This window comes from Lepisosteus oculatus, chromosome 12 (assembly GCF_040954835.1).
Source record: "Lepisosteus oculatus isolate fLepOcu1 chromosome 12, fLepOcu1.hap2, whole genome shotgun sequence".
In the NCBI taxonomy this organism is placed as follows: Eukaryota; Metazoa; Chordata; class Actinopteri; order Semionotiformes; family Lepisosteidae; genus Lepisosteus; species Lepisosteus oculatus.
This window is the reverse complement of record NC_090707.1, coordinates 38815742-38831660: the sequence shown is the minus strand read 5'-3', so window position 1 is coordinate 38831660 and position 15919 is coordinate 38815742. Positions and strand designations below refer to the sequence as shown.

Here is a 15919-nt window from a genome sequence, read left to right as displayed (position 1 = left end):
GCACTGTGCTCTTATGCTTCTTATACTTATGGTGTATTCATAAAATGTTCCTCTTTTAACAGGTACAATGCTCAGCAGGTGAGCTCAGTGTAGGTCAAGGCTGAGTCTCAGGAGGAGAGCAGATGAGCTCAGTGCAAGTTAAGTCTGAGTCTCAGGAGTTCAGTAGGTGAGCTCAGTGCAGGTTAAGGCTGAGTCTTGGGAGGAGAGTTCAGCAGGTGAGCTCAGTGCAGGTTTAGGCTGAGTCTCGGGAGGAGAGTTCAGCAGGTGAGCTCAGTCCAGGTTAAGGCTGAGTCTTGGGAGGAGAGCAGGTGAGCTCAGTGCAGGTTAAGGCAGAGTCTCAGGAGGGGCTGGGAGAGGGGTACTTACCACATTCACTAAGAGGCCAAGGGATGCTGCAGTGGAAACAGCAGACGCTGTTGGGAATCAAACTGCTGGCTCCACAAGACACCTGACCTCCTGTAGGGTGGATGGGCTGCTGTGTGTTTTGAGCAGACACGGAGCTGTCTGGGAGCATACCCATTCTCACAGTGTCGCAAGCACAGGCGAAGAGCTTGAACACAACCCAACTCATACAGTGAAGTCTCTCTTCCTCTCTGCTTTTATTTCACTTGAACAACTGTTACATTTACAGTAGTAGTTAACACAGTTGTGTTATTAAATTAACATACATCATAGATAGATACTTTATTGATCCCGTGACGGAAATTGCAGGAGTTTTATAAAAAACATGTGAGTTTTTAAAAAGGTTTGTATGTGTGTATTGCTGAAACCCTTAATGATAATTCCTTCTATCCATCATGGTATTTGTGGCTTCTGTCTTATTTGAAATATTTTCATCAGTGTACCTTCAGTAAAGGTACATTTTTTGATTTACTTGATTTTGATTTGATTTTTTCATTTAGCAATGTCTGACTTCTGTTCTTGACATTTTGTAACATTTTCCATAAAACATTTTACATCTCCAAATGTACCCAGTTTAATTTACTCAGTTCTCCCTGTGCTTACGTTCACTGCATGCCAATTTTACGAAACGATGGTTTTGTCAGGGAGCTGTACTGCAGACAAGGTGTGCTGTACACAGTCTGGTGCTGGTCTACCTGTCTGAATTAGTCCTCATTAGCTGAAGCACCAGCCCCTGACTCTGTGATCACTGTCCTATCATCCTCCCAGCTCATCACCCCACCTGCTGGAGCAGAGACCCCCAGAGTGCTCTGCTGCATGAGCAGCCCTTTCCCTGCCTGAACACCAGGGGGAGACAGAGACAGCTGACCAGGTGACGAACCAGGTTGAGAGAGAGAGAGACAGATACCAAACTGCACTGGGCGATGACGAAATTCAGACACTGATGGACACATTCCTAAACACTCCGTATCAAACCAACAAATTAGGCATAAACTTGGCCACACAAAAACTAAATCACCTATTCCACAAACTAGCATCAAAATCTAAGCTAAAAACAACTAAATCAAAAAAATACCAAAAAACAAAAGCAAAAGAAAAGTGGTTTGATACGGAGTGCAAAAACATCAGAAATGCACTACGAAAAGTCTCAAATGAAAAACACAGACAACCACACAACACAGATCTGTGCCTCAGGTACTGTGACATGGTAAAACTTTACAAACACACGCTGAAAAAGAAAAGAAACACATAAACAAACAACTTGCAGAAATTGAGGAGTCACTAAATCAGAACTGTTTCTGGGAGAAGTGGAACAACTTAAACAAATCAAAACCAGAAGAATTGGCCATCCAAAATGGAACAATCTGGCAAACATACTTTGAAAATCTCTATGAAAAGCTCCCAAATACAAATAAATCAGACCAAAACACCATAACCAAAACCCCTTAGACTCCCCAATCACTGAGCAGGAGCTACTGGACAAACTCCAGGCCCTCAGACCACGCAAAGCCTGTGGCCAAGATGGAGTCATAAATGAGATGCTGAGACACAGCAGCCCAAAGTTGCAACAAGCCCTGCTCAAACTCCTCAATCTCATCATGACAGCCGGATGTTTCCCCGAGGCCTGGAACCAAGGACTGATCACGCCCATCTATAAGAGTGGAGACAGACTCGATCCCAACAACTACCGGGCATCTGTGTGAACAGTAACCTGGGGAAGGTATTCTGCAGTATCCTGAACACACGAATACTGGCCTTCTTTACCGAACACAATGTCCTGAGTAAAAGTCAGATTGGCTCTTGCCAGATCACCGCACATCTGATCACATTTACACCTTACACACACTGATAGACAAACACGTCCACCAAAAACACAAAGGAAAAATTTTTGCCTGCTTTGTCGATTTCAAAAAAAGCATTTGACTCGATTTGGCATGAGAGATTGTTTTACAAACTACTCCAAAGTGGCATAGGGGGCAAAGTGTACAACATAATTAAATCAATGTATTCAGAGAGCTAATGTGCAGTGAAAATTGGAAACAAAAGGACTAAATTCAAAAGGACTAAAGGCCGCGGGGTGAGACAGGGCTGCAGCCTGAGCCCAACACTGTTCAATATTTATATCAATGAATTAGCAGGAATGTTGGAGCAGTCTGCAGCTCCTGGTCTCACACTACACGACACTGAAATCAAGTTCCTGCTCCTCACAGATGACCTGGTCCTGCTGTCGCCCACAGAACAGGGGCTGCAGCAGAACCTGGCACTGCTGGAGCAGAACTGTCAGACCTGGGCACTGACAGTCAATCTGGACAAGACCAGAGTTATGGTTTTCCAGAAGAAAACCAGATCTCAGGGAAACAGGTACAAATTCACACGCAACAACACATTGGAGCACACATCCAGCTACACATATCTCGGTCTCACCATCAGCTCTTCTGGGAGTTTCGACCTGGCAGTGAAGGCACTGAGGGAGAAGGCACTCAGGGCTTTCTACGCAATAAGAAGGAGGCTCTTCAACATCAACCCAACAACAAGAATCTGGCTCCAAATATTTGAAAGTGTAATCCAACCCATTGCCCTATACGGCAGTGAAGTGTGGGGTCCCCTCACAGACCAGGAGAACACCCAATGGGACAAACACCCCATAGAAACTCTGCACATGGAGATCTGTAGAATCATCCTCCGTGTGCAGAGAAAAACTCCTAACAACGGGTGCAGGGCCGAATTAGGCCAGTACCCACTATTGATAAACATACAGAAAAGAGTATTAAAGTATTGGCTACACCTAAAAACAGCAACCAAAATTCCTACCACCACAAAGCCCTGCTGAGCCAAGAGCTGAGCCCAAAACAGAGCCCCCTGAGCCAGCTGGTCCTGAGGCTCACTGACCTGAGCCACAACAACACTAACCAGCCTCAGGACAGCACTGCTAGAGCACCACAACTTAGACTCAACCACATCACAGCACAACACACAACCAGCCTCAGGACAGCACTGCTAGAGCACCACAACCCAGACTCAAGCACATCACAGCACAGATCAAACAGCAATATCTCACACTGGGACAGACACACAAACACAACACAAACTGGAATGCTACAGAACCCTAAACAGACAATACACACTAGCTGAATATTTGAACAAAATAAGAAACAACAAACAGAAATAGACCCTGACGAAGTACAGGCTCAGTGACCACAGCCTGGCCATAGAAACTGGGCGACACAGGCAGACCTGGCTGCCCAGAGAGGACAGGCTCAGTGACCACAGCCTGGCCATAGAAACTGGGCGACACAGGCAGACCTGGCTGCCCAGAGAGGACAGGCTGTGCTCCCACTGCCAGCAGGGAGAAATAGAGACAGAGGTGCACTTCCTACTGCACTGTGACAGATACTCTGGGATTAGAGAAACATTCTTCCCGAAATTCAGAAATCTAATCCCAGAGTTCCCACACCTGCCAGAGTCACAACGGGTCCCAATCCTACTGGGAGAGGGAGGAGGGAACTCAGTTGATCTGGCAGCCCAGTATGTGTCCTCCTGTCACAGCCTGAGGAACAGTGAGTCTGTCTCCCAATAATGCTCCAGCCGCCTACAGTATATGTCAATATTTTATAATATGTCTGTAGATTTTATTTTACTTTTATTTTTTGTTTTGTTTATTGTAAATATCATTACTTTCATTTGCTTTGGCAACACTGTACCCATCAGTCATGCTAATAAAGCACCTTGAATTGAATTGAGAGAGAGAGAGACGCTGTGAGCAGTCAGTTTAGAGCTGGACCTCTGGGCTGCTGTCCTGATCCTCCCCTCAGTCTGTAATAAAGGAGCAGAGCAATTTTCATCATAATCACCCATCTTTCATCAGAAGCCCACTTCTCCTGGTAAGGAGGAGTGTGCACAGGGCTTCCACAGCTTGTCCACAGGTGGCACAGGGCGTCCACAGGACGTAAAGGTATGGGAGAAACATGAAGACTCTCTCAGCAGAATTACCCTCCTCCACTGGACTCTGCATTAAAACTGAGATTCTGCCTGCCTCCTCTCACTGAAGGAGACACCATTCCTGCCTCGCTGCTTTTCGGGCTCTTTTTATCTCTTCCGTCTCTTTTATCTCCCTCAGGATCCTCTCCCGTTCCTCCCTGATCGCTCTCTCAGCCTTTGGATACAGGTCATTGGTGAAACAGCCTCCTCCATTCCTCTCCACCATCTCCTCTATCTTCTCCAGCAGCTCTGTCACCTGACTGCGGTCCTCAGGATTCACATTGTTAAACACATGATAACGACCCCCACAGTGACTGATAAACTCATTAAGACCCTTCATCCTCTCGAGACAATCCTCGATACTTCTACCCCTCAGTCGAGAAACCCAGATCCAGAGCTCTGCATACTGTCGGGGTGCAGCTCAGGGCGGAGAGACCCAGCAAGGAGGCTGGACAGGTCGCTCCCGCTGGGGCAGACGACAGGAACGTGCGCCGCTTGGGAGGTGTCCTCCCGAGACCAGGCCAGCGTGCCCCATGAGGGGCTCCAGCCAGGATTGTCAACTGCTGAGACAGAGCTCCCAGACTTGGACCCCAGGATTAAGAAGTACTCTGCTGGGGAGGCTGGGTGGCAGCCCTGGAAGGAGAGAAAAGGAAAGAAAGAGAGGCTGGAGCAGTAACAAGGAAAGCCGGCTGGCGTCTCGCCGAGGAAGCCTGGGAAGAAATCCGAGGCAGCAGTTGGAGCAGAGGCAGTCCAAGGCGAGCCCTGGGATCCCAGAGGAGTGAAGGTGCTCAGGAACAGAGCCGGGTTTATGGCGAACGTGAGACAGCCGGCGAGAGGTGCTCTTGAAGAATCAGCCCCAGGAAACCGGTGGGAGTGTGGGGTGGAACAGTGAGCTGGCAGTACGGCCAGTGAACAGAGATGCTTCGAATCGACACTGGGAAAGGGCTGAGTGAATAACTGGAGTCCTCATTAGTGATGACGCAGGGCTGGCCGAAAGAAGATTCCAGTAGCAGCAGTGAGCCATGGAAAACCACGAACCCTCGTGGGAAAGCTCTGGTTCCCCAGTGCGACCTGGGCCAAGGCCGGAGGACAATATCTTGGGCCGAATTCTGTACTTTACTGACCCACTTACATGGCCAGGAGTCCTGGAGAAAAGCTGAAGTCCTCACTCGGACTGCTTGCAGACACATGGCTGGAAAAGCCAGAGAAGCCAGTGTCAGGCTTGTGTACTTTTAAGGTGCAACATCCCCCGTTGGCGACTGGTTTAGGATGTTATCGGATGTAGTCCTGCTTCCCAGCCTGCAGATTCCTCACTGTGAGATATCCTTTCAGGTTAGATGACCAGAGGCCTTGGACCCAATGTCCTAGCGGAAACAGACTAGTTATGCTCAATGGAACTCATCTGCGCTATATGCCACTAGATTACTTTAGAAGGAAAACAGTCTTGCAATGCCCTGGTCTGCAGACATCTTGGAAGATATTTCTTATCAAATGCAGGCTGCTTAGCCACATTCAGAGGCCCAAGCTGCTTTGCCAAGGCAGAGAAAATTAATAGTTATCTTAGGAACACTCAATGCTTAGTGAAGTGATATGCCCTTCTGCCACAATTATACAAAGTTAATCTGGATGATGTCTTGAATCCATTTATCCATTCACTATTTCGATGTCCTTAAAAGCCAATGCAGCAGAAAGGGTGTTTCTGATAAACCCTGTTTTATTATAATCATTTTTACTGTAATACTCAACCAGGGGAATAACAGTCTTTTAACAAGATTGCTTCTAGAATATTTTATTACTGGAAATAAGGAATACAGACCATGGACAATATTAACAAGGGCTGTTACATTTACCTTCCTGAGTGAATTGAAACAATTGACTCTTTCATCTTTATTAATGTTATTTGTGTTGTGAGAGTTAATGACAACTGATCTGAGACTCTCTCACTGCCTCACAGGATTACAATCCTGGTGAAGGAATCACAATAAAATGAAACAGAGGAACAAAGTACAACAGCTTCCATTGTAACCTGTGAGACTGAGGCTCTGCCCCCTCTCACTGAAGGAGACATTTCTCTTTCTCAGCTTGTCGTCGGGCTCTTCTCTCCTCCTGTCTCCTGATCTCTCTCTTCTTCTTCTCCAGCTCCTCTCCCCTGTATATCCTCTCCAGCTCCTCCTCCTGTCTGCGGATCTCCGGCACTCTCTCCCTCAGGATCCTCTCATATTCCTCCCTGATCGCTCTCTCAGCCTCTGGATACAGGTCATTGGTGAAACAGCCTCCTCCATTCCTCACCACCATCCTGTCTATCTTCTCCAGCAGCTCTGTCACCTGACTGCGGTCCCCTGGATTCATATTGTTAAACACATGATAACGACCCCCACAGTGACTGACAAACTGCTTAAGATCAGCACTCCCACTGAGAAACACCTCAATACTTTTACCCCTCAGTTCATCCCCGCGTGTGAAGAGCACCATGGTGTAATATGCTGCTCTCTCTCCAAAGGTCTTCTGGATCAGCTTCACTGTCTCCTGCTCCTCCTGCGTGAATCTGCCCAGCTGGAGGACCACCAGGAACACATGGGGTCCCGGGGAGGTCAGAGAGACACAGGTCAGGATCTCACGTATGACTTCATCATTGGACAGCTCTGTCTCAAACAGGCCTGGAATGTCGATCACAGCAACACTCCTCCCTGACACCTCTCCTGTCTCCTTCTCACAATGTTTAGTCACTGTGGAGGGAGAGCACTCTGATCTGAACGCCTCTCTGCCCAGGATGGTGTTTCCTGCTGCACTCTTCCCCGCTCCAGTCTTCCCCACCAGCAGGATCCTCAGCTCAGAGTTTTGTCCTGATGAGAAAACATGAATGATTGTGACTCATGTTTGCTGGTGTCCTCATGCCAGTCAGATGTTGGCTGATAAATTAAAATAGAACAGTTACAGCTGTTCAGGGATGTGTGTGAGTATTACTGTCAAACTGTTTTACCAAGAAAACATACAGATGGAAAACCTATACTGTATATACACATTCAGTCAAATTAAATATAGTTTTCTAAGGACTAATTAAAAAAATATGTGGAAAATACATCATTGTACAATATGTGTTCATGGTGATAACTGTTTAAACTTTTTTTCCTCCGGTAGTGAGAGAAGAGGCAGTTTTGTGTAGGTGAATTTTTCTCCCCAGATCTTTAACCAGATCTGGGGGGAACCAGAGCACCTGAAAGAAACCCATGTGATAAAAGGGTGACATGCAGACTCCACACAGACAGCACCCAGGACTTGAACCCAGGGCCCAGCGCTGCGAGGCAGCAACGCTGACCACTGGGGATATGAAATCTTATTTATATTTGGAAAAATGAGAAAAACAAATACAGATACCCTTTGCTGTGAGAAAGGATCCACAATTTGGTGTATCTTTAAAAAATACTGAATGAAGCAATGTTGTTTATTGCTTAATTTAGACATGTTACAACAGTGACAATATACACATTTCACTGTCGCTTGTTCAGAGTTTTTGTTTTGTATTGAGTAAACAGTAAGGGGACTCTTCCCTGGTCTGGAGCAGCATGTCTGAGGCTCTGAGCTTCTCCGTGCTGCTGGTCAGTAACTGGGCCAGCTGGCAGGAGGGGACGTGTCCAGAGAGACTGACAGGAGAATCAGGAGTGACTCCTGAACCACTGGAGCAGGAGGACTCTAGTGCAGCTCCAGGGTGACCCAGAGGGGGGCGATGTGGTTCTACAGACACTGCTGGGGGTCTGGGAGGAGCTCTGCAGCTCTGCCCTCAGGTTACAGCACAGTGTGGAAACCAGGCTGCACACCGGGAGTGAAGATGCCCTGATGGGCCACTAGGGGTCAGTATGAGCCAGACCTGCATGTAAATCATAGTATTTGATATTGGCACAAACTCCTCATGTCAGCCCTGAAGAGGAATCTGTCCTGTTCCTGTCCTGGACAGGACAGATGTTGAGAGGGGACAGTCTAATGAAAGTGGGAATCGAGAGGAAGGAAAAGGGTGACAGTATTGGATGACATCTAAAGAGGAAGAGCTTATGGACAGAGAGAGCTGCTAATGATGGAGAGAACCGAGCTACAGACCTGTGAGCAACTGATGAGGAGCTGGAACTGGGTTTATTAAAAAAGGGAGACTCCCATGTATAAATGCATCTCAACAAGCATCATGCTAAATGCAATGTACAGAAGCACAGAAGAAGCTTCTTTTCTTGACTTTAGAATTGCCAGCAATCTATTAATTCCATAGACTTCACACCTGGAATCAGTGATAGTTAATCAGCTCAGTGCTGTACAGGAGAGCTGTGGTCAATCACAGGGGCAGAACACTCGGCCAATCGTGTGTCACTGAGGAATCAGTAGGCAAAAGACTCAGCTCTCACTCAAACCAGCTCTGGATAATAGAGCCCAGCCTGCACTTCTGAACACCTCTGCCAGCTGACAGTTGTGAGAGGTAACATTTTGTTATACAAACTGGCGATCCTTTAAAAGTTTTCAACATTGTCTCATTGGCTCCTTGCTTACCTGCTACCGGTTTCTTCCTCTTTTCCTCCAGTTGCTGGATTCTCTTGTCTCTCTTGAGCTTAATCTCCTTGTCTCGTTTCTGTAGCTCCTCTTCCATTCGCCTCTTCAGCTGCTCACATTCTCTCTGGGACTGGGCCCTCAGTTCTTCTCTCTGTCTCTGTAGCCCCTCCCTCTGTCTGAGTAGCTCCTCCTCTCTCCCCTTCATCTCCTCCCTCTGTCTCTGTAGCTCCTCCCTCTGTCTAAGTAGCTCCTTCTCTTTCCTCTTCAACTCAATCCCCTGACTCTGTAGCCCCTCCTCTCTCCCCTTTGTCTCCTCCCCCTGTCTCTGTAGCTCCTCCCTCTCCCTCTGTAGCCCCTCCCTCTGTCTCTGTAGCTCCTCCTCTTTTATCTTCATCTCACCCCCCTGACTCTGTAGCTCCTCCTCTCTCCCCTTCATCTCCTCCCTCTGTCTCTGTAGCTCCTCCCTCTGTCTAAGTAGCTCCTTCTCTTTCCTCTTCAACTCAATCCCCTGACTCTGTAGCTCCTCCTCTCTCCCCTTCGTCTCCTCCCCCTGTCTCTGTAGCTCCTCCCTCTGTATCTGTAGCCCCTCCCCCTGTCTCCGTATCTCCTCCTCTCTTTTATGTATCTCCACCTCCCTTTTCTGTAGCCCCTCCCTCTGCCTCTGTAGCCCCTCCCTCTGTCTCTGTAGCCCCTCCTCTTTTCTCTTCATCTCACCCTCCTGACTCTGTAGCTCCTCCTCTCTCCCCTTCGTCTCCTCCCTCAGTCTCTGTAGCTCCTCCTCTCTCCCCTTCGTCTCCTCCCTCAGTCTCTGTAGCTTCTCCTCTCTCACCATCATCTCCTCCCTCTGTCTAAGTAGCTCCTTTTCTTTCCTCTTCAACTCAATCCCCTGACTCTGTAGCTCCTCCTCTCTCCCCTTCGTCTCCTCCCCCTGTCTCTGTAGCTCCTCCCTCTGTATCTGTAGCCCCTCCCCCTGCCTCCGTAGCTCCTCCTCTCTTTTATGTATCTCCACCTCCCTTTTCTGTAGCCCTTCCCTCTGTCTCTGTAGCTCCTCCCTCTGTCTCTGTAGCTCCTCCTCTTTTCTCTTCATCTCACCCCCCTGACTCTGTAGCTCCTCCACTCTCCCCATCATCTCCTCCCTCTGTCTCTGTAGCTCCCCCTCTCTCTTATGTATCTCCACCTCCCTCTTCAATAGCTCCACCTCCCTTTTCTGTAGCCCCTCCCTCTGTCTCTGTAGCTCCTCCTTTGTCTCTTTCACTCTCCTCCCCTGTTCTGTCTGGACACCTGCCTCCTGGGACATCTCACTGGTGTAGCAGCCTCCTCCTCCATTCTCTCTCACCATCCTGTCTATCTTCTCCAGGAGCTCAGTCACCTGAGACAGGTGGCCTTTTTCACTGTTGTTGAAGACGTGATACCTGTTCCCACAATTCTCAATGACCTGCTGGAGCTCATCGGCCTCTTCCTGAATATACTGCTCAATGGTCTCATTTCTCAGATTGTCTCCATGGGAGAAAAGCACAAGAGTGTACAGTGCAGCCTTTTCACCAAAAGTCTCTGTAATTATCTTGACGGTGTCCCTCTCTTCTCTAGTAAACCGTCCCACCTGTATCACCAGGAGGAACACATGGGGTCCTGGGGCCAACAGGGAGAAGCACTTCACAATCTCCCCCCGAACCTCCTCCGTGTCGAACAGCCCAGGAGTGTCGACCACAGCTACGGGTCGCCCCTCCACCTCTCCTGTGCCCTTCTGCAGGTCCCTTGTCACTGCTGTAGTTCTGGCCTTAGACAGGAACTCCTCTCTGCCCAGGATGGTGTTCCCTGAGGCACTCCTCCCACAGCCCGTCCTCCCGATCAGCACCATCCGCACACACTCCCGGCCTGGAAGAGAAGCAGCACTGTCAGAGACTGCAGCTGCAAATGAAATCTTAAACCTAGTCATACACGGAAAGAAGATGCACTATTTCACTGTGAAGTGTCCTGTATGCCAGGGAACAGGAACACGTTGCCAGTATAAACCAGAGAATGGACAGAGAAAATGACGGCTTGTTAAACGAGTCTGTGAATGTGTGGTCATAAAAATTGGGGAAAGTCTTAAATCTGTCGCTCTCAGAGACACTGCTGTCATGGACTGTAACAAACACCTGGAATACACCTGGGCTTTAGGAAAGAGTTCTTTGCTCCGAAATGGATCTGACTGCTGTGCAGTGCAAATCCTTGCTCTTTCACTGGTATGGATTCTGTACTCTTGACGTTAAGGAAAACAAATATTGAGCCGTCTCTTTACCTGATGAACCTTCACTTATTTTTCCTTCCAAGTCTTTGATCTTTAATTCTTTCTCTTTTATCTCCTCCTCTTTTGACTGTAGTTTCTCTTGAAGGTTCTGGATTTTCTCTTCCATCCTCCTCTTCATCTCCTCCAGCTCCTCCTGCCTCTTGGCAACTGGTTTCTCTGGCTGCCTGATCATTTTCTCTACTTCCTGAAGCCTCAGCTCCACTTCCTTGTACATCTCCCTGGTGTAGCAGCTGTCCCTGTTTCCAGACACCATGGAGTCGATCTTCTGCAGGAGCTCAGTGACCTCCGCCTGTCTGCTGCAGCTCTTCCTGCAGGGGTGATACCTGCCCTCACACCTGTCCACCAGCAGGCCCAGCTCCCTGTTCCCCCGCAGAGACTCCTCCACACTGCTGCTGCCCAGCTCGTCCCCATAGATGAGGAGCAGCATTGTAAAGCCCACAGCTCTTTCTCCAAACCTCCTCTGGATCCACTCCACTCCTCCCTTCTCTTCGTCTGTGAGCTGTCCCAGCGGGATGACCAGGAGGAAAGCCTGGATTCCCTGCTCACACAGGGACACACAGCGGCCTGTCTGACGCACAGCCTCCTCCTCTGAAAGCCCAGCATTCAGCAGCCCCAGCATGTTGACCACAGAAAGTCCTCGTCCAGACACCTCAGTCCTTATCGCTCTGATCTGTGGCAGGACTGTGGTCTTGGGATTAAACTCCTCTCGACCCAGAATGATGTTCCCTGGGCCCGTCTCAACTGCTCCAGAATTTCCAATCAGCACTATTGTCAGGTCCCCACTCACTGAAACACAAGACAGTAATGGAGTTAAAGAGTTCTTCCGAGCAGAACCTGTATAACATCTAACACTGGCCCAGTGCTGAGACAAGCAGGGCTCTGCTGATCTCTCACAGGGTGCTGTTGCAGGCTGGCCTGGGAGCAAGTCCAGGGGACAGAGCACCATGAATTTCAAGTGGGAATTTGGACTTAACTGGAGAGAACTCATGTGGAACCAGACACAGGTGTGGAACTGCTCTCATGAGCTGCTCTGGATACAGAGAGTCAGTCAGGGGCGACAGAGAGGACTGGACAGCACTGGACCAGCACTGGCAGAGGGACGGGCTGAGACATCACCTCACACCTGTGACATTGGAGTCTCAGACCAGGCAGACCAGACCTGTCTGGCTTAGCAGAGCTCTCCCGCAGTGCAGCCTAAACTCCAACCACAGGTCAGCTAAGATTTCATAATGATCCTGTAAGACAGGCTAGTATTTCCCTATGTGCTGTTGCAGCGATCCTGCTCAGTACAAGAGACATGTGGAGTCTGAGCTTGACTGAGGAGCCAGAGGTGTGAGGCTACCATCTGTGGGATCGTTACTGAACCCCTCTAAGTCAGAATGATCCCCTAGAGGGTCAGAACTCCTAACTGGAACTCAGACCTGAACTTCACACTGATTTACATGGGTCTGTGCTGGACACATCTTCACCAGAATCAGCAGGTTCAAACTGTATTAACTTACTGTTTGGACGTACGAAGTCAGGACTGCTTCTGCCCCTCAGTGGAGTCCCAGTGTCTTCCTCTTGCTCTCCTAACGGAAAGAAACATCTCTTCATCTCCAGTCACATGGCTCATGACAGGCTAGGACTGATAAGACTGCGTGAACATCTAACTCATATCAGGGCTCTCAGAGCTGCACGCACTGTGACTGCAGTGGCTCTGGGTGAAGCTGCTGGCTGTGTGCCAGGGCAGGGTGCTGAGTGATTGGCTCAGGGACTCAGGGACTCAGGAGTGGGAGACAATCTCATCTGAGGGCTCGAGGGACAGACAGGCCACAGCAGGGACACCAGCAGGTCAACCAACATATCATCTAGTCTCCTTTTGAGGGATTAACCTGAGGTTATTAACTCTCATGCCTCCATCTATAACACGTATCTAGAGAAGTGAAGCTGAAGTTATTGAACAATCAGCAGCTACAGGGGGACTGAATGTATCCCTCTCATCCGTAACCTTTCCTGTGTTCTTGAACTGTTTCCATTATCATTGTTATATAAGAATATAAAGGTTACAAACAAGAGAACATTTAGCCCATCTCGTCCGTTTGAGAGTTTTACAAGAAGAAATCTACTGAATTAATTTTGTCAGTGTCCTTTGGATTTTAAATACTTGAATCATTTTGCCTTGTAATCTTTTCTGTTCAAGATAGCCAGTTCCTCCAGCCCATCACTGTGGGACACTCCCTTCAGACTAAAGAGACTCAGTTCCCACAGCCTGTCAGAGTGGGATACACTGTTCAGACAAAAGAGACTCAGTTCCTCCACCCTGTCACTCTGGGAGACTCCCATCAGACTGGAGACTCATTTCCTTCAGCCTGTCACTGCAGGACACTCCCTACAGACTAAAGAGACACAGTTCCTCCAGCAGGTCAGTGTGGGACACTCCCTTCAGACTAAAGAGACTCAGTTCCTCCAGCCTGTCAGTGTGGGACACTCCCTTCAGACTAAAGAGACTCAGTTCCTTCAGTCAGTCAGTGCGGGACAGTCCCTTCAGACTAAAGAGACTCAGTTCCTCCAGCCTGTCAGTGTGGGACACCCTTCAGACAAAAAAGTCTCAGTTCCTCCAGTCTGTCAGTGTGGGACACTCCCTTCAGCCCAGGATGTACCTGGTTGCTCTTCTCTAAACTGATTCAAGAGGTGCAATATCTTTTCTGTTTTTGCAGTGATCAAACTAGTACACACTGTTGTAAATGAATCACTACGAGTGCGTTATACAATATTAACAAAACTTGATTTAAACAGCACTCTTTCATCTCTAAATCCCAAGTTTTATTTTGCCCTTTTAATTGCTTCAGCAGCAGCAGGGAAGTTAATCATTATAATCAGGGCTGGCGCTAAGGGGTCCGAAATATGTAGATCTGGATAACACGACCTGTTCCCCTGCAAGACTGAGCACCAGACAAGCTTACAGTTGGCTGAACTACAGTATGTTCGTTAGTGTGCAACATGACAGTCGGGCAGCGAGAAACGCAAAGAACAGAAAAGACCATTAGAGAGGAAAAGTTTAAAGTGGACTTTTTCAGTTGCTTATTGGACACTGTCATCAGCGAGACAGAAGAACGTGTTTTTGTAGATCACAGTTTATCTACGGTCCATCATGTCACAGAACAGACTGTCAGCTCTAGAAAACAGCACCGCAGGGCAGGTGGATTTCAGAGACATCAAGTTTGCTGCGACGAGTCAAGTTGTAAACTTGTAAATAACTAGTTACCAGGTATCAAGTTCAGTATGTAGCCCGTTTGAATTCTGCTCTCCTGCTCTGTGTGCTCTGGCGGAGCGAGATTCAAGGGGGGGGGCTTTAGTATTTACTCGCACCCGGGCCCAAGTATGGATTGCCCCGGCCCTGATTATTATCGTACAGAATGTGACAACACACTTCGATCCAAAACCGAAAGTGAAAACAAAACTTCCAGGAGACAAACACCGCTCGTCAAGGGGTTAGACTGTGTCTCTTGGACAGTTAGTCTTCTCAGCAGGGCAGCTCGGAGCAGTGCTGGCCAGCGGTGGACCTGCAGAGCTCCAGTGCTGTCGGACAGCTCTGAGGACGTGCAGTGTGTCACCACAGAGAGACAGGGCCCAGCGTCTGCAGACAGCATTAAACATCAGACACTCACCTGGAGCCCGCTCCACTCCCACAGTGTCCATTCCACAGCTCGCTCGTAGTCTGCACTGTCACAGGAACCGTTGCATTTTATTATTAGTAGTATAATATATTATATTAGTAATGGTCCTCAGGCAGGTATTCAGTACAACTTACTTTATTATGATCTTTCACACCCACTTCCTGCAGCTCAGGACAAACTACTGTTCCTACCACTGGCCTAGGGATCATCTCTAAACTCCCAGCCTGCAGCGCTAAGGGACCGAGTACAAATAACAATCAGACACTCCGAACACCACGTCTTCCTGGTGGTGAACTGAAATCAGTTACAAGGCGTTTTTACTTATTCCTGTTCTTGAGAGGAGAGGTGTCTCTCGGACCTTGAAAAGCTCCCTGTTGCTTTAGCAGTGATCTCTACATCAGGGGATTTCAGCCCTGTTCTGAAGGCCCAGATTCCAGCTGGATTTAATTCCAGATGAGCTCCAGTTCCTCACTCAAGCCTTAACTGAATCTCCTTAGTGACCTGACTGAGTATCAAGAAATACTGGAAATTTCAAGAAGTAAAGCTGGAGAGATGTGGGAAGCATGCAGACTTCACACAGAAGGTGCCTCAGTCCAGAATTGCACCAAGGACTTCAGAGCAGTGAGGCAGCAGGACTAAGTGTAAAAACACCTTGGCAGAAATGTAGCTTGAAGATACAAGACCCAGCGTGGGCAACCATCTCTTCTCTTAAACCTCTCTCCTGAACCCAAATAGAAGAAAAGAAGCTTTAACAACTTTTACAGTGAGTTGAAGATTTTATAAATCTTTTTTTTACACAAACTATTTCTTCAGACACCTGTATTGTATTTTGTTTTTATAACAAGGGAAACTACATTTAAAACCTTTTAACACAGTAAGTTTTTTTGCATCCACATCAGTCCTTCAGTAAAGCCCACGGTTTCTCCTGCAGTGCAGAATGAGCCCCCACAGCCAGTTTCCCGGTGCAGGATGTACATCTGGCACAGGGGTCAGGTCTGCTGCTCAGCAGCGCCACCTTGTTTCTTCTGAGGTCTCTTTTAGATGCTTTACATCAGCTGTC

The 15919-nt window shown here is 48.2% G+C and overlaps 1 protein-coding gene across 1 annotated transcript; it reads right to left on the bottom strand.

The window, feature by feature from the left end:
• Positions 1–6153: 6153 nt before the first annotated feature.
• LOC102686023 (golgin subfamily A member 6-like protein 22) lies at positions 6154–15032 on the bottom strand. The gene is made up of 5 exons (XM_069196993.1): positions 14851–15032; positions 12703–12771; positions 11192–11986; positions 8911–10785; positions 6154–7223 (listed from the first exon to the last, which is right to left on the bottom strand). The coding sequence occupies exons 1-5, from the start codon at positions 14879–14881 to the stop codon at positions 6433–6435; spliced, it is 3561 nt and encodes a 1186-aa protein (XP_069053094.1). The 5' UTR covers positions 14882–15032; the 3' UTR covers positions 6154–6432.
• Positions 15033–15919: the final 887 nt, after the last annotated feature.

Bases quoted from the DNA above. Each gene is read 5' to 3' on its own strand.
- LOC102686023 (XM_069196993.1), bottom strand. From the start codon at position 14,881: ATGGACACTGTGGGAGTGGAGCGGGCTCCAG. The intron at 10,786-11,191 runs GTAAAGAGACGG...CTTCTCTTCCAG, and splicing joins AATAAGTGAAGGTTCATCAG to GCCGGGAGTGTGTGCGGATG. The intron at 7,224-8,910 runs GTAAGCAAGGAG...TTTTCTCATCAG, and splicing joins GAGGAAGAAACCGGTAGCAG to GACAAAACTCTGAGCTGAGG.